The 25812-nt window shown below is 36.4% G+C and overlaps 2 protein-coding genes across 5 annotated transcripts in view; both read left to right on the forward strand.

The window, feature by feature from the left end:
- dync2h1 (dynein cytoplasmic 2 heavy chain 1) overlaps positions 1 to 25812 on the forward strand; it is a 119479-nt gene that overhangs the window by 84527 nt on the left and 9140 nt on the right. For 2 of the 4 annotated variants that reach the window (XM_067365099.1, XM_067365100.1), the window contains exons 77-86: positions 68 to 228; positions 743 to 868; positions 1273 to 1383; positions 18347 to 18502; positions 19762 to 19837; positions 19932 to 20149; positions 20277 to 20381; positions 21724 to 21840; positions 24837 to 25046; positions 25308 to 25397. In XM_067365099.1, the coding sequence (XP_067221200.1) occupies positions 68 to 228; positions 743 to 868; positions 1273 to 1383; positions 18347 to 18502; positions 19762 to 19837; positions 19932 to 20149; positions 20277 to 20381; positions 21724 to 21840; positions 24837 to 25046; positions 25308 to 25397 (1370 nt within the window). Of the gene's footprint in view, positions 1 to 67; positions 229 to 742; positions 869 to 1272; positions 1384 to 1961; positions 2823 to 18346; positions 18503 to 19761; positions 19838 to 19931; positions 20150 to 20276; positions 20382 to 21723; positions 21841 to 24836; positions 25047 to 25307; positions 25398 to 25812 lie in introns of those variants that run through there. The other 2 variants (XM_067365101.1, XM_067365102.1) reach the window with 2 other exon arrangements.
- Positions 8510 to 14447, forward strand: LOC137005332 (uncharacterized). The gene is made up of 8 exons (XM_067366177.1): positions 8510 to 9187; positions 9935 to 10127; positions 10227 to 10295; positions 10491 to 10589; positions 13291 to 13419; positions 13570 to 13786; positions 13913 to 14044; positions 14227 to 14447. The coding sequence occupies exons 1-8, from the start codon at positions 9006 to 9008 to the stop codon at positions 14445 to 14447; spliced, it is 1242 nt and encodes a 413-aa protein (XP_067222278.1). The 5' UTR covers positions 8510 to 9005.

Here is a 25812-nt window from a genome sequence, read left to right on the forward strand (position 1 = left end):
TCTGTCTGCTTCAGTTTGTCTGTCTTTATTTAGAACTAATGCTTATTACTCGTGTGTGTGTGTGTAGGCATGAGGGAACTGTCTCCTCCCCCGTTGAATCTGAAGCGTCTGTACGGAGAAACGCTGGAATCTGAACCCATCTTACTGATCATCTCCGCCGGTGCAGATCCGTCTCAGGAGCTCCTGGATCTCGCCAGTCAGACCGTGGGCCGAGAAAACTACCATGAGGTCCCACACACACACACACAACCTCCATACTGACAATCAGATATATTACACTATACACAAATAAACCTGATGGAAAGCAGGGTTATTATCATTAACTAAAACTAAAACCAAAATTCATTTAGTTTCAGTTCTAAGTTCTAAAGTAACTAAAACAAAATGATAAAACTGTTCCTATATATGAATATATGGTAAAATGTCATTTATTCCTGTGAATATGAATTCCTGTCAGCATCATTGCTCCAGTCTTCAGTGTCACATGATCCTTCAGAAATCATTCTAATATGATGATTTGATGCTCAAGAAACATTTCTGATTATTATCAATGTTGAAAACAGTTGTGCTGCTTCATATTTTAGTGGAAACCTTTTACTTTTCAAGATTCGTTGATGAATAGAAAGTTCAAAAGAACAGCATTTATTTGAAATAGAATCTTTTGTGACATTATAAATGTCTTTACTTATGTTCAATTTAAAGCATCCTTACTGAATAAAAGCATTAATTTGTGTAAATGAAGGTGGCGATGGGTCAGGGTCAGGCTGACGTGGCTCTCCAGGCACTCAGGGAGTGTGTTCGCTCTGGTGAATGGCTGTGCTTGAAAAACCTGCACCTCGTCACGGCGTGGCTCCCCCTACTGGAGAAGGTATGAACTTCCTGTCTCTGTCCATCTCTATCTTTTTCATTATGACGTTCTGTCTCTCTGTCTGTTGTCTGTCTTCACTTGTTATCTGTGCTGTGTAATTAATTATAGCTGAAATGACTGTTGTTGTAAAGTGAGAGTGGATCTGTATGTGAGAGATTACTTGCAGATACTTTAATTGCTTTTTGTTTTCATTTCTCTGCTCCTTCTAAAAATGTGTGTGTGTGTGTGTGTTGTATAACACACTGCAGATCTGTAATGGGTTTGGAGTTAATCAGATGAGGCTGTGAGAGAGTGAATCACTATAAAGCACACACAGAAGAGATTGTTATTGGTTTGATTTTTTGCATTTATTGATTTAATTCGCTATAGTGAGACATCTAATGTGTGTGTGTGTGTGTGTGTAGGAGATCAACAGTATGAAACCCAAAGCCGGCTTCAGACTCTGGTTGACTGCTGAGGTCCATGTGAAGTTCACTCCCATACTGCTCCAGTCCAGCCTGAAGGTCACCTATGAGGTCAGTGTGTGTTGAGAATATTGATTTCTCGATTTTAATCGATTCTCACTTTGATGATCTTAATGTGGACCTATAATCCCCTTTTCACAAGATGTAATATCAGTCTCTGGTGTCTCCAGAATGTGTCTGTGAAGTTTCAGCTCAAAATCCCCCACAGATCATTTATTATAGCTTGTTAAATTTGAGCAAAAACACGTTTTTGTGTGTGTCCCTTTAAATGCAAATGAGCTGCTGCTCCAGAAGAGGGCGGAGCTTTAACAGCTCAACAACTGTAACGGTGTTCAGCCTTACATTGTTCAAACCGGATTCGACAGTGAAGGAGAGACTCAGGAAGAAGTTACAACTTTTAGAATCTCTCTTTGCATTGAACTTTGAGCTTCATAACTTTGCAGATGTTGTTTATGCTCAAAGAGCAATATTACATAGAGTAACAGAGATGCATCTCAGACCTGACAATAACATGTGTGTGTGTGTGTGTGTGTGTGTGTGTGTGTGTGTGTGTGTGTGTGTGTGTGTGTGTGTGTGTGTGTGTGTGTGTGTGTGTACCTACTTATGTCACTTTTGGGTACATTCACCAGGATACACACCAGTAAACTGGGGACCACCAAAAAAACTTGGGACATTTTGTATGTCCTCATTTGTTTGACCATATAGTGGCATTCAGCATGCTCTAAAATGGTTTCCTGGCTTAAAATCTCATTTGTCCCAAAAATTCACTTTTATGTGATTTGTGTACTTAAAGTGTGTATGCCCCCCCACTAAAGTGTGTATAACACAGCGCCCTCTAGGAGAACTGCACTTCCGGAAAGATACACACTTTTGGGATTCTGACCAATCAGAGCGCAGGAAGATACTACGAGCGCGGGACTGGTGATCTGACCAATCAGAGACCAACACGTCACCAATAAAGATGGCGGAGGCAAAAACTATCATGAATATGAATGAATTGACATATAATCCACATTTAATTTGAGAAATATTCACAATAATTTGTGTTTAAATAAAAATAGACTCATTTGCAGGAGCTCTCATGCTTTATATTGGCATGTATTATTAACTTTTAATCCTCGGAGTTTTGCTCTCGCATCAATGTGTGTGTAAAGATCGCGCTGCCCCGCCCCCGCCTAACGGAGACTATATCCGCGTACTGTAACTACAGTTTATTAATGTACGAACGAGTTTGACGCGGGGATGACAGACATTACGTCATGTGAATATGAAACATACATATTTCCTCCCAAAAGCGGAGGGACAACTGTTTTAATCCGTCAAGTATGATGATTTATACATATGAGTTTATTTAATAAAATACACAAGCAACAAAAAGATTTGAAAACCTTCAAAATCGCTTGCTTTTATGAGTGATTTTATTTGCTTTAAGTGTTTTCTCCTACTTTGCGTTCTGCTGTTCCTCCATTAGTATCAGAGACAAGAGACAAGTACAGTACACAAATAGGAACATAAAAAATAAATAATAAAGATATGTGAAAAAAATATATTATAATATTATATAGATAGGAGCAGTTACAGCAAACATTCTCTTTATATTTTATATATAATATAATAATTTATATTTATATATGATATTTATAATAATTAATATTATATATAATATAATAATTTTATATTTTATATTATATTCTATATAACAGTTTCTCTCACTTTGGTGCATTTCTCCAATCACAACTAAAATTCTTACTTGTTCAACATCCACATTATAGTCTCTTGTTCACATCATAAATGAAGATATGTGAAAAACATATATTATAATATTATATAGATAGGAGCAGTTAACAGTTAACTAAAATTCTTACTTGTTCAACATCCACATTATAGTCTCTTGTTCACATAATAAATAAAGATATGTGAAAAAAATATAATATTATATAGATAGGAGCAGTTACAGCAAACATTCTCTTTATATTTTATATATAATATAATAATTTATATTTATATATGATATTTATAATAATTAATATATATAATATAATAATTTTATATTTTATATTATATTATATATAACAGTTTCTCTCACTTTGGTGCATTTCTCCAATCACAACTAAAATTCTTACTTGTTCAACATCCACATTATAGTCTCTTGTTCACATAATAAATAAAGATATGTGAAAAAAATATAATATTATATAGATAGGAGCAGTTACAGCAAACATTCTCTTTATATTTTATATATAATATAATAATTTATATTTATATATGATATTTATAATAATTAATATATATAATATAATAATTTTATATTTTATATTATATTATATATAACAGTTTCTCTCACTTTGGTGCATTTCTCCAATCACAACTAAAATTCTTACTTGTTCAACATCCACATTATAGTCTCTTGTTCACATCATAAATGCAGTTTCTCATTCTCCTGAACAAATTGCAAATGCTTTGGTACATTCATGCATTTGATGTACAAGTGTCAGATGTTTCCTACATTATCACTTGCTTATGTCATGTTCATCAAAATATACTAGGTGTCGAATAGTTTTTATTTTCATAAGCCATTAAATGCAAAATGGTTGAACTAGTCATAAACTGTCAAGCATATTTTCTATACATTTCTTTTAGACTTTTTTTGTCCTGAATTATTAAATTTCAGGGATGAATTTTGAATTTCAATAATGAAGGGGAATGTAATTCAAGCAATGTTCAACAGTTCTCTAAAATATCTCAGATGCCATCTCATTTGGGAGGCACAGACAGAGCACAACACAATGTTACACACTCTGAACATGAATGAACAACAAGGACACAAACAGAGTCAACAGACAGAAGAAGGAGTAAGGATGTGTGGTGGAAGGGTACGGAGGAGAACAGAGGAAGAGGAAGAAGAGGCCAAGACTGAGATGTTTCTGATGGAAATAAGAGCCACTGTTGTAGATCATGCTCTCAGTCATGACCTTAAGGCCGAGACGGGTCAAAATAGCCGAATGATGGGAGATGTGTTTGTAGACAGAACAGGTGTGAAATCAGATAATGTTCACTATGTACTGTTCACTACATAAACTGTAGACTGATGTAATGCTATGTTACTGCAGTCTACTTGCATTTTACATTATACAGTAAATATTACGGTGGCTGAGAGAGATCACCGCGCACAACTGAAGAAAACACATGCAAACAGAAAAAATGAACAAAACATCTTGATCAGTTTGACAACACACTTGCTGCAAATATTCACCCAAATACAGAAACTTGCTGCAGACAACACACATACAATGATGATGAAAACTTTCAGGTAATCGACAACACCACTGACAAGTGTTCATTGAACAAGCATGTTCCAGCCAGGTTCGTCACTTGTTTGGGGTACCCTTGAAACATTTCTTTGTCATCAGTTCTCCTCTGTCCAACAGTGAACAGAGCATTATTATAATTCAGGCAGCTATCATAAGTCCGATTGGGATGATCGCAACAGTCAAAGTATTTATTCCAGTTCCATCCAGTTGAGGATCATATTCATCACGCTGGAATGGATGGTTTGGTGAGGATCTGTGCCACTGGCTGTCATTATATCACATGACATTGTAGCTACTGTAATTTTTTGACAGACCACCAGAAAGTATATCTGAATCCTGTCTCATCCAGTCTAGAGAGACGTGTTCATACTGTTGAAATGTACGCCATACAGATAAAGTGCAGTCTTGTGTATTTTCAATCACTGACATCAAAATCGTATCCATATTACTTCTGAAAATACTGTCAGAGTGTATTTGTGAACAATGATACAAGGACTTGTCATTTTGATGACACTGATATAAGGATTATGAGCTGGTTACAGGCTATTGCAGGTAATTCATTGTGTGCTGTTATTTGTATGAACTGTTTTAAGAAATGCACATACTGGTTTACATCTTAAGGATGCATATAAATGAGAATATATAATAGGAGAGCAGTTACAGCAAACATTGTTTTATATTTAGAGAGAGAGAGAGAGCAGTTACAGTGTTTAGTATAAAAAGTGTTTAAAAGAATCATGACTCAAGCTGGGACGTTTACATGTTTGTTTACAGATTTATTTTGTTCTTACTTTGATTTTAAAAGGCACTGGATGTGAAACCCCTGCTCCCCTAACACTAACCCTAACCCTAGCCCTAGCTGAGAGCTGCAGACAGTCTGACACTGAGTGACTCGCCGCCCTTCCCCCACCGGCTTCTGATCGCGCGCGCGCCTTCCGCCCATCCCCCACAGCAGCAGCGCAGCAGCTTCAGTGCAGAGTGAGATGAGCTCTGAGGAGAGATCACGAGTGCTGCTCAAATGATGGAATAATCTGTCGTGGCTATGCGTTTTTAAAGCACTTTTACAAGATCTAGCAGCTTTTCCTTCCTTTATATTTAATATAAAATACCATAAATTAAAAAAAAAAATTGAAAGAAAATGCTGTTAATAAAGTGCACGTTAAAGTTTATTTTAGAGCCTCGAAATAATCCACACATCTCCCTGATTTTAACTCAAACATTTGATTAAATAGAATTAGTAAAAATTAAGATATGTGTTCCAAAGAGATCGTTTAAAAGTGATCATGTGCTCTGTCCATTAGAAAGACGTACGCCTCCGTTTTTATTTTATTTTTTATTTTTTTATTTAAGTTTGAAGAACCAGTACTGTGAATAAATCAAACAAAGATCTAGGTGTTTGCCAAAATATTTATTAGGTCAAATAAATGTAGTCACAATTTCAACGTGAAATCCAAATACGTAACTACGTCATGCACGCACGTCAGCTGTGGATGTGTTTTCCCGGGAAATGCAATCACATGGCATTGCTTGACGCGAAAAAGACGACAACCCCCATCAATGGACGCTGGAGAGGTGAGATCAAGTGTTGTCCCGAAAATGCATGATAACTAAAATACACTGTGAAATATGAAAGTTAGTAAGATGTATGTTTACTTTAGTGGTTAAATTATTTTCTGTTAATGTTTTATTTCTCGATTGTATTTGAGTTTGATTCTCATTTGATTTTTTTTGCAATAAGGAAAAAAACAGTTTATTGCTTATTTGTAGGCATTGATCAGCAAATATAATTTTGTTATATTTCATATAATATCTCTTTAGATTCTACGATTTAATCAGTGGTAGCCTGTTTTTCTCATTTTTTGTAAAATGTCAACAGTATGTATTGTAATTTGAAATAATTAATTTTCATTTTTTATTATTTGATGTCATTTTTAATTTTATGTAATACATTATTTACACTTTTTTTTTTTAGTGGAACACAAAAGTATCCATGTTTTTTTATTTATCTTCACAGAGCTTTTTTGCACAATGACAGTACATAGACACTTTATAGTATTTTTTATTCTGTGTGTCAAGCTCCAAAGCAGACAAAATAGTCCATATGAATCTATCAGGTTACTGACTGAAAATCTGTAGCTTTTAAATTAATATGAATATGGATTGACATCAATCATCTGGTCACAATGGTTTTTGGCATCAATGATATTGATGTTATTTTTAATCTAAATGCCTGTTTCAGACTGGTCACATGTGCTGTCATTGCATAGAGCTCTGTATTACATTTAAAGATAAACTTTAGTGTTCCACAGAAAAACACAACACAGGTTTGTACAATTTTAGTACAGGATTAGTACAATAATTATGTACATTTTTGGGTGAACAATTCCAGTAAGATCAAAAAGATTTTTAAAATGCTTATTTAATCCATTCACCTTATATTTCTTTTTATTTCTTTTTTTCCAGAAATAATGCTGAAAAGCAAAAGGCGTAAAACACCTCTGCAGGATGCAGAGGATCACATGACCCGTAGAGCTGATAAGCCTGGGCTTCAAGAGCAGTTCATCAGCAAATATAAAGGCAAGTATTTATGACTAACCATATACACGAATGGTTTGGTCTTGATGTCATTAATGCAGAATAACCTGCTTTACAAATAAAGTCTTGTAGTTTAAAGGGTTAGTTCACTCAAAATCGAAGTTTCTGTTATTAATTACTCACCCTCATGTTGTTCCACACCTGTAAGACCTTCATTCATCTTCAGAACACAAATTAAGATATTTTTGATAAAATCTGATGGCTCGGTGAGACCTCTAAAAAAACTAAAGACATATTTAAAACAGTCATGTGACTACAGTGGTTCAACCTTAATGTTATGAAGTGATGAGAATATTTTTTTGTGCACAGAAAAACAAAATAACCACTTTATTCAATAATATCTAGTGATGGGTGATTTTGGGCACACAAAAAGTATTGAACTGCTGTAGTCACATGATCTGTTTTAAATATGTCTTTAGTAGCTTTCTGAACACTGAAAAAGGAAATGATTTTGCTCTCAATGCAGGCCTCACTGAGCCATTGAATTTGATCAAAAATATCTTAATTTGTGTTCTGAAGATGAATGAAGGTCTTACGGGTGTGAAACGACATGAGGGAGAATAATAAATGACAGAATTTCATTTTTGGGTGAACTGAACTTTTAGGTGGTTATTGGTTTGTATGTAAACCAGGACAATGGATCATTTTTATAATAGGGTTAGTTCAAATAATGTCATTTATTACTCACCCTCATGCCGTTCCATACCCGTTAGACCTTCAATAAGGTGATTATTTTTTTTGGAGCTATCAGTATATCGTTGTGCATGATCATGTACATGATCAATGTTTTTTTTAAATTTTTTTTTTTTATTATTGGGTTTTGGTTAAATTCCTGAAGTAAGGGCTGCTTTTTCACTTTTTTTTTTCTAAGACACAATATACATCAGTAATACCCTCTTGTGATTTAAAAAAAAAAAAAAAAAAGCTTTTACTTTAAAGGCAGTTGCTAACAAGTGTCTAAATGGGAGACAGAGGTTTGTCTGGGACATTAAAAATCATCACCTGAACAGATAAAGTCATCTACTCACTAGTCACTTTCACAGCCTCGTTGTGTTTAGAGGTAGATTTAGGGATGTACACTGTACACAACCATTCAAACATGCATTATAAGAATGCAAAACATTATACTTATTAAACAGGGAGATGGATTTTTAAAGTTTTACAGTTCCTGGAGGCACATTTATCAACAACAACAAAAAAACTCTTTATCTAAAGCCAAAAACCATCCATAAACATCCATACACCACAAAGACAAACTATCCAGAAGAGATGCATGTTAAACACAGAATTTTCTTTTAAAAATAATATAACAAAAACATGTTCTAGATGATTTCTTGAAGCTTAATCATGAGGACGATGAAGTTTTGCAACTGTGGTGTATTTAATAGGCAAACTTAAGCTTAGTTTCTGCAGCAATACAAAAGCCAGTTAAAACAACATATAGGGTTTTAGTTGAGGGAACCAGGGGTGTGTGAACTACCGGATCACCTGCAAAAATACGTCATCGCTGCAGCACTCTATTCTAAACTATATAAAGCCAAGATAATATTGCTTATGTATGAAAGAGTATAAAAATTTTAACTATATAATTTTAAGACTTTAAAGTATAATGTAATGTATAAAAAGCACAGCATACTTAGAAATTTGCCTGGCTATTGACTATTTTCATTCAGTAATTTCCCTTTTACATATAATGTACATCATATGGCAGAGAACTTTAAGTAATGATCAAAATGATAGTTGACTTTTAATAAACTGCTGAATCTAATGCATTTCTCCTCTTCAGGGCGTGGAGTTTTCACCACTAGAGCTTTTTTCAGAGGTGATTTTGTTCTTGAATACAGAGGTGAACTTCTGAGTTCAGAAGAGAGTCTTTACCGAGCTGAACACTACACTGAGGCCGAGAACGCGTTCCTGTTTGAGTTTCAGTGGCGTGGCAGAAATTGGTGGTGAGTACAGACCTGTTGGATTGATGTAGTAGAGACACTAGATTGTATCGCAAACCTGCAAGATTTAATTCTAGCGGGTTTGCTGTCTCGTGTTTTTTAATTGACTTGTTTTAAATGACCATCACATGCAACTTGAAAAAAGAAATGCCTCTATCGTGGTCAGTAGACGAGGTGGCAGCACAACTGTAATGATCAGACTATAATCCCAATCACTTTGAAGCGGTACTAACTGCAGTGGAAGAACAAACCGAGCCGAGTTGAGTCGTACCGCACAGTGAGAAAGTGCCATAAAAGAGCAATGGCACCAGGGTTCGTTTTAATCTAAACAAACATGCCAAGTGTGAACACACCCTTAATACTTAAAATTAACCATGAACTGACTTGAAGGCTGCTGAGTGCAGTTTCTTTGAGTCATCAATATTCGTTTTTAACCGTATTCCCAAAAGAGAACAAAATGGTGAATGTTAGATGCATTTGTCTGCTGAGAGGATGTTGCCATACACTATCCGATAGATCCGTGGTTCTCAGACCCTCCTCTCTGCAGATTCTGTTTGTCTCCTTAACCTGACACACTCGGTTGAGTTCATAGAGCTGTGTCCTGATGATCAGCTGATGATCTGAATCAGGTAGATTAAAAAACGAGACATACAACTTATGCAGAGCGGTGGGTTTCCACTTAAAAATAACTCTACATGTCTAGCATATATAAGATTACAAGTATTGAGTAATAATTTTATGTCTTTATAGCATAGATGCATCTAAAGAAGACGGTTCCTTGGGAAGACTTGTAAATGACGAACACAGAAATCCTACTTGCAAAATGAGAACCCTTGAAGTGAGCAGGAAACCTCACCTGTGTCTCTTTGCTGTGCGAGACATTCTACCAGGGGAAGAAATCACTTTCAATCACGGATACTCAGATTGGCCATGGCGAGTCAAGGTACTATCAAGAAAATGATAGAAAGATTGATCAGTAATTCAGGATAATCTTTTACTATCTGATTAGTTACCATGTGATTGTGGTCTCATATTTCTCAAGCCTTTGAATCAAGCATCAACTGAATCCTCTGATAAAAAGCCATCCATCAGTTTGGGTCCGCAGAGATCGGTAAGTCCACTTTAAAACATCTGTATCATTATTCTATATTATTGACTCTTTTGTGAGTAGTGTGTCTGGGTGTTAACAGAAGGAAAGGAGTGATAGATAAAGTTACTGTAGGACAGCTAGAGTAATTACTAGTTTTTCTGTTCTATACAAACATTTCTGATTTTTATATTCACTGGTTCCTTTTCTGGCATCCAGCCCCATTGTGCTGCTCCTGTTTCTTCACCTGGATTGGATGAGGTGAACAGCAGTGGTCCACATAAGCAGTCAGGCAAAGCAAGAACATCAAGAAAAACGGTAACTATCTCATAATGCAGCAACTATTAGATGATTTCTGGGAAAAACTGTTGATATTTGAAATCGACACCCAAACAACCACACCCCTCCCTTCATTGCTCCGCCCCCAAAATACTGAACACCCTATTCAACACAGGCAACTACTAACAGCTGATGCACAGGTGTTCAACTAGAAAAGATCTTTATCGCTGGCAGACCATGGGATGCATTAGAAGGTTTGTTTTTAGTTGATTGTAGGTGCGTGTCCACTTCATCCAGCACACTTTGTGTAAACGCTCCAAATGGTACAAAATAATATTCTGTCAGAAATGTAAAAAGTTAAATTGGTTCCTTCCCGGTCTGGAAGGAACCACTGCGGAGAAGCACAGTATCTGTGTGACTCGTCATAGACATAAACAGAGAGAAGTAGCTCCAGCTACAATGTTCTTTAGACACATGCAGTTCTGTTTATTAACCGCTCAAGCACCAAAAGTTATGGAATGTAAATGTAGCGCCTTACTACCCACCTCTGCTAGTTACCTAGTTATTGTCACAATTTTATTTTCAATATTGTTAATGTACATTTTATGTTTGTTTAAAAGGTTAGTTCAAATAATGTCATTAATTACTCACCCTCATGTCGTTCCACACCTGTAAGACCTTCATTCATCTTCAGAACACAAATTAAGATATTTTTTATTAAATCCGATGGCTCAGTGAGGCCTCTATTCAAAGCAATGACATTTCCTCTCTCAAGAACCATAAAGGTACTAAAAACATATTTAAATCAGTTCATGTGAGTACAGTGATTCAACCCTAATATTATAAAGTGACGAGAATATTTTTGTGCACCAAAAAAACAAAATAACGACTTTTCAACAATATAGTGATGGGCCGATTTCAAAACACTGCTTTGGAGCTTTATGAATGGGTTGTTTGCACATGACGTCACAGCAGCAGCGCGAATGAGTCTGGAGGGCAGGGAGTGATGTTTCTATATAGGAATCCTATCAAAAACTCAAAAGGTTTTGCATTGTTTATAGTTGCTCAAATCGTTAAAATCGAGAACCCAGAAGGTGTTTATATCGTTTACATAACTTATACCGTTTTTTATAACTTTTCATTTTTTAACGTTAAAAGTTGTCGCCTTTTTATAGCGTTTTGCATCTGCTGATACTGAAATTAATATGGATACTTACCTTTTGTTTTTGACTCGGTTAAATATTAACATTCTACATGCTATCGTTTGCAGGGAGGAGAAGATATTTTATCCTATTTAATTATAATTGGGTGTTTTCCCTTCAGTTTTGTAGAATTGTTTACAATGTTGATCTGGTTACCACGAGAATAGTGTCACGCGCTGCTGCTTTCAGCCGTCGTATGGTAGAAAATGTCCAAATAAAATAAATATTTAACAAGCTGACAGAAGACGATGCATTTCTTTGTTGGAAGCGTGTAAATGTAACTAGTTTTAATGTTATTTTTGTAAATATTCACTTTCCCCATATTTCCCCATAAGGAGAATCGGAGGGTCACGATCAGGGGACGGACACCGACACGCTCTATTTTTGTATTTATTTCAACAAATGACCAAAATCAAACCCATAGAAGCTTGTGAACAGTTTTGAAGTGGCTGTGTGCAAGTTACAATCATTCACAAGCGAGTGATCATACTCGCAAACATAATGTTAATTAATTATTGCACAAAAACCAAATACAAAACTCAAAAGTATGTTTTTTTTTTTTTTTTTTTTTTTAAGTGAAAGGCAGTGGGTTTATTTAGTGACATTATTACATTTGCTAAAAGTCGTCTTTCCTCACCTTCTCAACCAAGGCGAAAATTGTATTACCGTCCATTTTTTTTTTCCCCGAATGATACTGTGAGTTCCTATTACAATTCTCGATTCAGCATAAATGACCAACAATGGCGACATTTTTCACAATCAAAAATTAAAATACTGCACTTGACTTCACTAGCAGAAAGGCAGCGCGATATAAACAAACCAGACTAGAACTGAACGCGGCGTGACGGCAGCTTCACATTCTCTATATCTGCCTCCTCGATGGCAATCAAGTCTTTCAATTCAGTGGAAAAGTCTCTCCTCTTCATAACACAAGGATCGCCAACATATGTTGTGATTTTCTGTTTAAACCTTTCTAAACCAGCACAGAAAGGACTTTTCTCCATCTTTTCCATTCTAATTTTCACTGCTTGCCCTCCACCGGAATTTTGCGCTTCACCAGAACCACGTGATTGCAAACAACCTATTGAATCAGTGACTCGGAGCGCCAAAGTCATATGATTTCAACAGTATAGCCGTTTGATAGGAGAGCCGAGTCACTGATTTGATTTGTGAAGCTCCGAAGCAGTGTTTTGAAATCGGCCCATCACTATATTGTCGAAGTCGTTATTTTGTTTGTTTGGCGCACAAAAAGTATTCTCGTTGCTTTATAATATTAAAGTAGAACTACTGAACTCACATGAACTGATATAAATATGTTTTTTAGTACATTAATGGATCTTGAAAGAGGAAATGTTATTGCTTTGGATGCAGGCCTCACTGAGCCATCGGATTTAATCTAAAATATCTTAATTTGTGTTCTGAAGATGAACAAAGGTCTTACGGGTGTGGAACGACATGAGGGTGAGTAATTATTGACAATATTTTCATTTTTGGGTGAACTAACCCTTTATGCTAAATACTTCTTTATATATCCACAGAAGCGGTTTCAATCAAGACTGGCAAAATTAAGAAAACATCATGAAGATTGCTATGAACGTTTTAACAGGGCAGAAATTGAAAATGAATGCAATACGATTGCTAAACAGCTATCACAAAAAGATTGTTTGGTGAGTAATATGTCAACATCATCACAATACTCTGTGATCAACACCTCAGTCCATTAACAGATAATTATTTTAATATTAATTAATAGTTTCCTTAGTTCTTTTGCTTGTAGACCTTGTTTTTATTCAAATTATATTTTCAAACTGTTACAGTCATCCTTAGTCACGTCCACAACTGATGCATCCTCTTCATCACCACCCTGTGCTGTGTCCACCTCTGTGATGACCTCATCACCGTCACCGTATTACCGGTTACCAGAGGGGACACTGCAGTTGGCAAAAATGAGTAAAGTCCTAATGGCCATGGAGAAAGGAACACTGTCTGACTTCAAAGGAAAGAAACTTGACAACATTGAAATTGACCCAAATGGTATGAGTATACTTGAACGGTCTGTGTGTGTCTGTGCTGTATATATTTGCAAAAACTGTACATTATCATATGTTACAGATGCTAAGTATAATCAATAAACTGTTGATTTTTTTATCAATTGTTTAGAGCAACTTGAGGCTCAAGGTGATTCCATGTCAAGTGATGAGGAGGATTACAGTGACGTATCTCAGACAACAGCACCAGCAGAGACTGATCCACCTGTTCAATCTGATCAATCTGTTTCACAAGAGGATCAAGGTAAGAAAAATCTCTAAACTACACACACAATAATCATCAAATAACCATAAATTAGCTCCAAGCAGCAATAGCCATCCAAAGGCTTTTCAAAATTCAGAAAAATCTACACATTAGGACATATGTATGATTTGGTCATACTCACTGATTTAGTTATGAGAATTACATTTTTAATTATTCCATAGGTTCTTCAAATGCTCCAAAAAAGAAATGGGAGGACAATGAGGTAAAAGCAGTAGAGAGACACATGATGGAGTTCATCAAGACATGCAAAGTTCCTGGTAAGCAAGACTGTGAAAGATGCATTCACGCAGAGCCAGAAGCTTTGAAGCAGCGAACATGGACTGGTGTGAAAAATTATGTGCGGAACAGGATCACGACTCTTAAAAGAAAGGGTGGTTTGTGAGGAGGCACAAACACAAAAACACTTCAGTGCCTTTTATAACTTCTTTACTGTAAAAAAAAAAAAAACAAAAAAAATAAAATAAAAATATATATATATATATATATATATATATATATATATATATATATATATATATATATATTTTTTTTTTTTTTACAGTATTATTATATATTTTATATATATATATATATATATATATATATATATATATATATATATATATATATAAAATATATAATAATACTGTAAAAATATAATATGATGTGGAAAGTGTTAAAAGTATTATTTGACTTATTTGTGTGAAGAGAGTGGCTCAACTAGTGACCAGCTCATTGAAGGTGCTGTACATTAAAGTTGTTAGCAGAAGACTGTACTGCGATGTTGCATAAACTAATCAAAAATACTTTTCTTTAATCTGTACCATTTATCCCAAGTAAAATAATCCCATATTAGCTCTTATAAATATATTTTACATCAAGAAAGACAGAGTATAAGAACGCTAATGAAGAAAGAATAGTTCATTTTCAATTAGGGCTGGGCGATATATCGTATGCGATTCTCACGCGCATTTCGTCAGTAAAGCCGGTTCCCTGATTACCACTAAATCGCCATCACCTGCTTTCAAATGGAGCGGCATTTAATAGGCAGAGCCGTAGATCACTGACAAGCTACGCAATATCGCGTTCATTATTGCAGATGAATCGCCTTCGATAATGAAGGCGATATTGCGTAGCTTGTCAGTGATCTACGGCTCTGTCTATTAAATGGCGCTCCATTTGAAAGCAGGTGATGGCGATTTAGCGGTAATCAGGGAACCGGCTTTACTGACAAAATGCACGTGACAATCGCATACGATATATCGCCCAGCCCTATTTTCAATGTTCCTTTTTCATTGTTGAGGTAAAGGGGATAAGGGGGAGGAGCGAATGTAAAGGTGAAAAGAGGGAGGAGCGAATGTAAAGGTGAAAAGAGGGAGGAGCGAATGTAAAGGTGAAAAGAGGGAGGAGCGAATGTAAAGGGGATGAAAAGAGGGAGGAGTGAATGTAAAGGTTGTGAAAAGAGGGAGGAGCGAATGTAAAGGGGATGAAAAGAGGGAGGAGTGAATGTAAAGGTTGTGAAAAGAGGGAGGAGCGAATGTAAAGGTTGTGGAAAAGAGGGAGGAGCGAATGTAAAGGGGATGAAAAGAGGGAGGAGCGAATGTAAAGGTTGTGAAAAGAGGGAGGAGCGAATGTAAAGGATGAAAAGAGGGAGTGAATGTAAAGGTTGTGGAAAAGAGGGAGGAGCGAATGTAAAGGGGATGAAAAGAGGGAGGAGCGAATGTAAAGGTTGTGAAAAGAGGGAGGAGCGAATGTAAAGGTTGTGGAAAAGGGAGGAGCGAATGTAAAGGGGATGAAAAGAGGGAGGAGCGAATGTAAAGGTTGTGAAAAGAGGGAGGAGCGAATGTAAAGGTTGTGGAAAAGAGGGAGGAGCGAATGTAAAGGGGATGAAAAGAGGGAGGAGCGAATGTAAAGGTTGTGGAAAAGGGAGGAGCGAATGTAAAGGGGATGAAAAGAGGGAGGAGCGAATGTAAAGGTTGTGGAAAAGAGGGAGGAGCGAATGTAAAGGGGATGAAAAGAGGGAGGAGCGAATGTAAAGGTTGTGAAAAGAGGGAGGAGCGAATGTAAAGGATGAAAAGAGGGAGTGAATGTAAAGGTTGTGGAAAAGAGGGAGGAGCGAATGTAAAGGGGATGAAAAGAGGGAGGAGCGAATGTAAAGGTTGTGAAAAGAGGGAGGAGCGAATGTAAAGGTTGTGGAAAAGAGGGAGGAGCGAATGTAAAGGGGATGAAAAGAGGGAGGAGCGAATGTAAAGGTTGTGGAAAAGAGGGAGGAGCGAATGTAAAGGGGATGAAAAGAGGGAGTGAATGTAAAGGTTGTGGAAAAGAGGGAGGAGCGAATGTAAAGGGGATGAAAAGAGGGAGGAGCGAATGTAAAGGTTGTGAAAAGAGGGAGGAGCGAATGTAAAGGGGATGAAAAGAGGGAGTGAATGTAAAGGTTGTGGAAAAGAGGGAGGAGCGAATGTAAAGGGGATGAAAAGAGGGAGGAGCGAATTTAAAGGGGATGAAAAGAGCGAGTGAATGTAAAGGGAAGGAGGAGGGTGAAGGTAAAGGAGGAAGTTAGAGAGAATTTAAAGACGGATGAATGGAGGAAGTACGGAAGCCTCCAAGTTAGTGCCAGTTTTGCATTTGCATTGTTGTCCTTTGTAAATTGTTTTTTTTTCTAATCTTTTTGAATTTCTGTTATTCTCCACAATGTGTTGATATTGTTAATATTAAAGACTCATTTAATCAGTTTGTCTCACTAGAGTCCTCAAAGAGTCATTTTATCGGAGTGTGTGTATCACTAAAGTCCCCAAAGAGTCATTTTATCGGATTTTGTGTATGACTAGAGTCCCCAAAGAGTCATTTTATCGGATTTTGTGTATGACTAGAGTCCCCAAAGAGTCATTTTATCGGATTTTGTGTATGACTAGAGTCCCCAAAGAGTCATTTTATCGGATTTTGTGTATGACTAGAGTCCCCAAAGAGTCATTTTATCAGATTTTGTGTATGACTAGAGTCCCCAAAGAGTCATTTTATCGGATTTTGTGTATGACTAGAGTCCCCAAAGAGTCATTTTATCGGATTTTGTGTATGACTAGAGTCCCCAAAGAGTCATTTTATCGGATTTTGTGTATCACTAGAGTCCCCAAAGAGTCATTTTATCAGATTTTGTGTATCAATAGAGTCCTCAAAGAGTCATTTTATCGGAGTGTGTGTATCACTAGAGTCCCCAAAGAGTCATTTTATCGGAGTGTGTGTATCACTAGAGTCCTCAAAGAGTCATTTTATCGGAGTGTGTGTGTCACTTTTTTTATTCATATAGTTTTTTGACTATTATTACATTTTGCAGAAAACATGCCTAATGTCTTAAGGCCCCAGTGAGTAGCCAGAGATGACTCTGGTGAGGAAAACATCTTAAGATGTTTTTGGGGTAATGATTATTTGCAGTCAATACTAAATAAACTAGAGGGATGCAGGCAGTGGTCAGGGAAGTGTTCTCTGCCTTGAAGTCAAGACAACTTTATTTCTAAAGTGTGTTATACTATACAGTTAACTTCAAAACACCTTAAAATAACTGTTGCAAATTGTAACAAGTGACATGACTTATATTTGAGTTGTAAAACAGTTCTGCAGAAGACAATAATGTCATTAATTAGCTTAATTCAGTTCATCTTTTGTTCTCTGATAGTCAATACAGTCGAATCAATAATATTTCTGAATGTTAATTGTCATTTCCCAACTGAGCAATCCAAAGGCACTCGATCTCAAGCTGCAAATCAAATGAAAATGTATGCTACCCATTTTCAGTGATCTTGAAGAAGTTAAAAAGCCCAGTTTAGTCTCTCACACTAGTTTCTCTGCTCTAGCTTGATTCCAGTACCCAGTATTGAAACTTTGAATTGTAATATTACACTTCTGTGTCTTCTTAGGATAAATAACTTACAAAATTACAAGTTACAACAAAGTCCTGAAAGTGTACCTTAACCAGAGTCTGTGTATCTCCACAGTCCTCAAAGGATGACTAGATCAGAGTTTGTGTATGTCCCCAAATTGGACATATAAAATACTGTCCCCAATGTGAAGGTAAAGTGTCAGGTCTTTAAGGAAGTGTTTTATTGATAAAATCAAGTGATATCTGTAATAAGGGCTTCTCCAGAAGCGCAGTGATGTCTTTCTTTAGTCTCTAGACCCTTCAGAAAGGGTAGTCCCTAAAGGTAGGGTATCCAGTCATACGTCCTCACATTGTAGTTAAGTAGGTATGTGTGTGTGTGTGTGTGTGTGTGTGTGTGTGTGTGTGTGTGTGTGTGCGTGTGTGTTCAGGCTCCTCCAGGGCTTAAGAAGAACCTGAAGAGGACATATGAATCCTGGAGCGCAGAGCAGATCAGTAAAGGTGGTCATCTGACTCGAGCTCAGTCTCTCTTCTGCCTGGCCTGGTTCCACGCGGTGTGTCAGGAGAGACGCAACTATATTCCTCAGGTACACTGTCACATGACTGCAGACCACATATACACACTACCGGTCAAAAGTTTAGAATGATTTATGTTTTTGAAAAAAAGCCTCTTCTGCTCACCAGGGCTGCATTTATTTGATCGAAAATACAGTAAAAACAATAATATTGTGAAATTAATAACCGTTTTCTATATGATTATATTTTAAAAGGTCATTTATTCCTATGATCAAAGCTGAATTTTCAGAAGCCAGTTTCCACAAAAGTATGAAGCAGCTTAACTGTTTTTAACATTGATAATAATCAAAAATGTTTCTTGAGCAGCAAATCATCATATAAGAATGATTTCTGAAGGATCATGTGACACTGAAGACTGGAGTAATGATGCTGAAAATCACAGGAATAAATTACAGTTCAGCATATATTCAGATATTTTAAATTGTAATAATATGTAACTGTTTTTATTGTATTTTTGTGGTATTTTTTGGGGAGAAAAAGAGACTTCTTCATATATATATATATATATATATATAAAAATAAATTTCCAAACATTTGACCAGTAGTGTACATATGTGCAGTTCTTCTTCAAACAATCGCTGGAATTCAAACAGGAGCTCTTGGATCTGTTTGGGTAATTAATTCAGACTCTGAATTAAACTACTGCACGCCAGGCCTTTGAAGAGCTCCATTTAATTAGTTGATGCTTTTGCCTTTCTCTTTCATAATGTGTCTCGCTCAGTCCATCGGTCTCTCTCTCCTAAAGTGGGCAGGATCTAATAAGCTGTGTAGGAGAAAAGCAATTCATTGGGCTGATAGTGTCTCTTAAACGGGTTGTATGAAGGAAAATATGTTTCTTGCTCCACAGCCAAACGAAACTACTATTTTATGTTTATATGTAGACTATTAAGCGTACAGACTATTTAAATATATATATTTATATACTGTGGATACACCGATCAGGCATAACATTATGCTTGATACCGAAGTACCAGTACTTTGACGTCAGTAGCTTTTACATTATCAGATGGCAGACATTTAAAAAGGGTTTCTTTCTTACATTTATGCTTAGAATAAATGATGCCTGTTGTGAAAAGTCTGGGAACAATTTAGAGCCAAAGAAAAGATTAATCACTTTGTCTGTGGAAATTCATGTCTAGCTTTTGAAACATGACTCCATATTCAATCATGATTCAGAGACTTTTCAATTGTGAGTTTCTGTTGCACAGGCTGAATATATGAAGTTGTTTTCAACTGATGATGATGATGATGATGCGTTTGTGTCGCTCAGGGTTGGACGAAGTTCTACGAGTTCTCTCTGTCAGACCTGAGAGCCGGCTTTGAGATCATTGACCGTCTGTTTGAAGGTGTGTGTGTTTATGTTTTTATCTTTGCACATGTGGCCTGTTTCGGTTCTCTTGTCTCACTGTATGATTTTCCTCGTGTGTTTGTGTATTTCAGGTGGGAAGGTGTTTCAGTGGGAATTCGTGCACGGTCTCCTGGAAAACGCCATCTACGGCGGACGCATCGATAACGTGTGTGACCTGCGGATCCTTCGCTCGTACCTACAGCAGTTCTTTAACGCTCAACTCCTCATGCAGTCTCACACACACTCTCGTGTCAAGAAAACACACGCTTTCCCGGCTCAGATACACCTGCCCAACTCCTGCAGCATAGCGGTCAGTGAACCGCATCCCAGTTTGAATACTGTGTGTGCAGATCTTGTAATTGTGCATGCTTTTTGGACTGATTCTACAAATAATCCTTTGCATGATTGGATTAAAGTCACCCCGCTTATGTGTGCAGGATTATCGTGCGGTGGTGGACGCTCTTCCTGAAGACGACAGACCCAGTTTCTTCGGCCTGCCTGCAAACATCGAGCGCTCTTCACAGAGAATCATCAGTTCACAGGTGTGTGTGTGTGTGTGCTTCTGTAGAGGTCATGAGGAATCAGAGGTGTTTTGAGAACATTGTGCTGAGCAGGAAATTCCTGAACATCAAAGGTGTGTGTGTGTGTGTGTGTGTGTGTGTGTGTGTGTGTGTGTGTGTGTGTGTGTGTGGTTCTTTCCTGTGGGGTGGAGATCATAATGCACTGACAGACAAAGTACATCCACACACGCAGGGTTGTCTCACAGTATTTCTGAGGACATCTCAGTGACTTTTTAATTTTTTTCTCACATTTTTAGATTTTCTTTACATAATTTATGAAAATTTTTATCTAGATAGAATCTCTCCAGATGTTCTCAGGTAGTTTTTCCTGTATTTGTGGGGATATTTTTGACAAGAGTGAAAACTTTAATTCTCCCGTCGACTTGCAGTATTACCATGTGACAGCAACAATGACATCATTTTATATTCGTATGCTGAATTATGATTGGTTGTCTTTCTTGGATGTATTTGCATACAAAAAGTAAAAGTTGCTGCATTTCATTCCGACAGAACCAAAGCCAAAAATTTGAAAGTAAGCACTGAGCATGAATTGAGACGCAGATAAAATTATATCTAAAATTATTTAAAAAACTTTTATTGACAACAGTAACATGCAAAAACGAATTTTTATGTGGAAAAATGTAAATATTCTACTCTTATTAAATGTACCATACTGAACTGACTGACAGCTTCAGTGATTATAAAATGAGCGCTCTTAACTTGCTTTCTTTGTAATTCAGTCACAATATGAAGAAAAGTTTTTGTTTTTCATGAGACTTTATGATTTTTCCTACTTTTCCATTTATCGGAGAGTGGAAACGGCTAATAAGACAATCTACTGCCATCTACTGGTTATAGTGGTAATTTCATGTCTTTTTTTTTGTATATATAAAAATTTGTTTGCCACGAAGCATTAGTTTTTCATCATTTTTTAATTTTTAAAAAAAGTCGCAGTCTGGAGCTCTGGCTATGCAGTTGCTAAGGTGTTCTGTGTAGCTGAATGAATATCCTGCTTTATACTGAATGAAATACGCAAATCACTCCCATTCAGCTCACTGTCGCTCTTTCTTGACTTCACACGCACATTCTCTTTGTGTGTTCAGACGGTTACACTGCACTCCTATTTGTCACTGTCAGGTTTAGACTGATCCACACACACACACACACTGCTGTAGAGACTGCCTGTGTGTGTTTAGCTCTTGTAATGAGACCAATTTATCATGTGTAAGAGTCGCCCACCCCTTCACTGCAGTTTGCCACAATCACAGAGAGGAGGAGGATAGTGTACGTTGAGATCAACTCATGTGTGTGTGTGTGTTTGCAGGTGATCTCTCAGTTGAGGATTCTGAGCAGGTCTGTAGCAGCCGGCTCCAAATTCGACAGAGAGATCTGGTCTAACGCACTCTCACCCGTACTCAACCTGTGGAAGCGTCTCAATCAGGTATTTTATCAGCTTTTTAACATGTTATTTCATATATTAATTATTATATGCAGAAAATGTATAAACATCTCCAGAGCCGGTCTGAGAGTCACTTCATGAGCATTTTACTGTTTAATCATCATATCATAAACACACAGAAACTCAATGGTCTTCACTGCAACCCGTCAAAATAAAAGTTCGGTTTAACTTGAAGAAATAGTGACAGAAATATATTTTTGTTGTACAATAGAATTTAATAATACATTATTATTAAAACTTGATTTTTAAAGGAATAATCACAATATTAACACTAGAAGTCCCAGAGAGCAGCCATTTGGCTTTTCTACCTATAAAACCCGCAGGACAGCCGATGGGCTGGAAGGCTTTAGGCTAATATCCTTAATCAGCTGTGAACAGTTGCTTTTGTTATGTAAACAATGTGGGGCCATGCTGAGCCACGTCAAGGAAACTTGTGTTTCACTTTGCCATCTTAGGGAGAAATCAACACACATGTTTTTTTTTTCCTTTGTTGCTGAGATCTATTGATAAAAATAGTACAAAATAAAATAAAGAAACCAACCATTTGTACACATATTTACAAATAATATTAAAAAGTGAGTGAGTACATTCCAGCAATCACTCACAATCCTGGCACTGCCTGGCAATATATTATAAATACATTTTGTATATATTCATTATATATTAATCTTATATTTGAAATACATCATAAGTCCATTTTTAAAAGTGTTTGAAAGATGGGTTCAAGTGTACTACAAGTGGTAACTAAATACATTTTTCTATACAGAGATAGTATGTTAAAAGCACATTTTAGTTCAAATTCATGCGTCTCAAAATAGCACAGTTGAGTACACTTAGATGTTCTTAAGATTATCTTAAGAAGTACTAAAGAAGAGCTTTTAGTATATTAAGTACAAAATAAGTGCACGGAAATAGAGCACTGTACATTATGGAAGTGTAAAAGTGTACTAAAATAAAGTGTATTTTACTGCACTTTTTTTCACCTGGGTAGACACTCCAACACTTTCCGTTTGCATTAAGATTATTTTTATTACCACACTGGCAGATATTGATCATTTTACTTAAGTAAAATGCACTTAATTTAGATCCCCCCAGGAAACAAGACTAAATATCATATATAATTTTCTCATATAGAAAATCCATCTTGATTTAAGATTTTTTTTTTTTAAATTTACTTGAAATAGGATAAAAAAATACTTAGTATGAAAAGCATTTTTGCAGTGTGAATGAGTGAGTTAACTTTTTAAACATCACTTGCACTCCCTCATTTCAGGGTTAACATACTCAGAGTTTTCCCTTAACCCACTGCAAAAAATGCTGTTCTTACTTAGATTTTTTTGTCTTGTTTCTAGTCAAAATATCTTAAAGTTCTTAAATCAAGATGCATTTTCTTGACAAGTAAAAATTATTTTCTTGTTTTCAGGAAAAATAAGTCAAAATTAAGTAAGTCTTTCCTTAAAACAAGCAAAATAATCTGCCAATGGGGTAAGCAAAATAATCTTATTTCAAACCAAGAATAAGCGATATAATCTTGTTTTCAGTTTGGACTAAGATTATTTTGCTTACCCCATTGGCAGATTATTTTGCTTGTTTTAAGGAAAAAAGTACTCAATTTTGATTTATTTTTCCTGAAAACAAGAAAATAATTTGTACTTGTCAAGAAAATGCTTCTTGATTTAAGAATATTTTGACTAAAAACAAGACAAAAATTCTAAGTAAGAACAGCATTTTTTGCAGTGCCTCCTTTCTGAAACCGGCCCATGGTCAATCAAGTTCTCTGCTTTTAGCAGCCCTCCCTCCCCCACACATACATACAAGCCACCAGCAACCATTCACACACACACACCCCCAACCCCCCTGCAGATTGCTCAGGTAATGACCATATTTACACATGAATTGATGCTAATGATAGCCAAAAGACTAGCCAGTTAGCATCCACTTGGCTAAAGGAGGGTTACAAATCTCTGGGACTTCTAGTGTTAAAAGTTTTAATTTTAACAGTAAAGCATTTTGTTTGACAAAAACGTTTGTTTAACATCATATGATTAAAAGATAGATTAAATTAATGTTTTATGCCTTCATTTCATTGCCAGAAAAATTAAAATACACAAAAAAACCACAAAATTTCTGAAAAAACAAAAACAATTTCATAGAAATTTCATTTCAATTTTGTTGTTTTTATGAATTCACTTTATGATTATTAAAATTTAATTAAACCATTAAAATGAAATCCAGAAATTTTAAAACAGAAAACAGAATTAGGTCAAAATAAAACCGAATCTGAGAAAAAAATAATAGGTCCTTAAAAAAACATGTAATTTTTGTTAAACTTTAAATAAATTGAATGTTTAATTGTATAAGTTTACTATTAATTAGGCATGCTTTTTGATTACTAAAATTTAATTTAACCATTAAAATGGAGTACAAAAAATTAAAACGAAAAAAAATAAATAAATGTAATCCATAAAAATTAAAATGGAAAAAAACGGAATTTGGAAAAAAATTAAATGGAATTTGGGAGAAAATAAAACAGATTTCATAGGGTCCTATTATGCTTTTTTTTCTGTCTCATTTACAGTGTTTTAATGTTGCATGTGAAATGAATAACAGCACTTTTCTTTTGGTTTTCTGTTTTCTGCTTTTCTTTTTGTTTTTCAAGACTTAAAATAACAGCCTATTGTGACAGAATCATAAAACAGTCAGAGTGCCACTCAAAATGTTGTAGTTTCCTGGGAACTCAACTCCACACAATATTATTTCCCAGCACACACAGATATAAACCAGCGCAGCCTCACACCTGGAAATTGTGAAAAGCCAATCAGACTACGACAGACAATTTCCACCAGCCGTATTGTTTGCAATATGCATTAAACGTTCTGTGGGCGTGTCCGTCTGGGCTGAGTCTAGGTTCTGATTGGTTATTGATTCCTGCCGCTCTCTGATTGGCTCTTGCATCGATTCTTTCTGTCTTGTCTCAGGGTTCCTCATTGATCCATCAGAAGGTGGCTCTGCCCAGCGAGGGCGCCGACTCTCCCGTTCTCTCATTCATCCAGCTGGAGCAGTTTAATGGCATACGATTGGTCCAGAGCATTCACCATTCGCTGGCCTCGCTCAGTAAAGTCATCCGAGGCACGTCCCTCATGACTGCTGACGTACACAAGCTGGCCACTGCACTCCTGAACCAAGAGGTAAGAGTGAAGGAAGTGCACCGAATCCCTGTCTCTTACATATTATTTTAGTGTTCGTTATTTAATTAAGGTTATTTTGGGTTATTGGTCTTTTCATAAAGCGTGGAAATAAACTATCAAAACACACTTTTAAATGTTTATTGTATTGCATTTCATCTATTTGCATCTGTAGATCAGAAATGTCCACTTCAGCATCACTTACAGTTTTATTAAGCAATACAGTGCTAAATTACCAAAGCTCACTCACTCTGTCTCTCTCAGTGTCCGTTGAGTTGGCAGAATAAATGGGAAGGCCCTGAAGACCCGATGCAGTATTTGCGAGCCGTAGTGTTCCGAGCGCTCGCCATTCAGGTAAACAAACTCACGCAGATGTTTAGATGTGCTGATTCAGAGGTCGTGGAATGTGTTTGACCTTCTCCAGGTGTTCTTGAGTTTGTTTAGCCGTGTCTATGGGAGCGTTATGATCCTAAAATACAGGAATGCCACGAAAGAGCCGTGTTTTTTCAGGATGCACCTGGCCTTGTAAATCGGCCACATATTTTCCTGCTGTAATAGGGCCATGCAGAGTGATCATCTGACCTAATGAGTCTCACGAGACGTCTGCCCGCGCTGCCACGGGTCTCCCGTCATGCTCAACAGCTGGCAGCCGACGCCGTGTGTCGAGGCATCTCTCGTTGTTTTCTGAGCGTAAACCCGTCGGAATGTAGGCTGCAGTGTCAGAGATGACTCATCTCATTATATGAAGGATTTTTCCGTGGTTTTACAC

The sequence above is a fragment of the Chanodichthys erythropterus genome, chromosome 17, assembly GCF_024489055.1.
Source record: "Chanodichthys erythropterus isolate Z2021 chromosome 17, ASM2448905v1, whole genome shotgun sequence".
In the NCBI taxonomy this organism is placed as follows: domain Eukaryota; kingdom Metazoa; phylum Chordata; class Actinopteri; order Cypriniformes; family Xenocyprididae; genus Chanodichthys; species Chanodichthys erythropterus.

What these genes read in the sequence shown, in the direction of transcription:
- LOC137005332 (XM_067366177.1), top strand. Translation starts at nt 9,006, where the DNA reads ATGCATTTCTCCTCTTCAGGGCGTGGAGTTTTCACCACTAGAGCTTTT. An exon ending in TGGCGTGGCAGAAATTGGTG is followed by an intron (nt 9,188 to 9,934) that starts GTGAGTACAGAC and finishes ATGTCTTTATAG; the next exon opens with CATAGATGCATCTAAAGAAG. An exon ending in CAAGAACATCAAGAAAAACG is followed by an intron (nt 10,590 to 13,290) that starts GTAACTATCTCA and finishes ATATATCCACAG; the next exon opens with AAGCGGTTTCAATCAAGACT.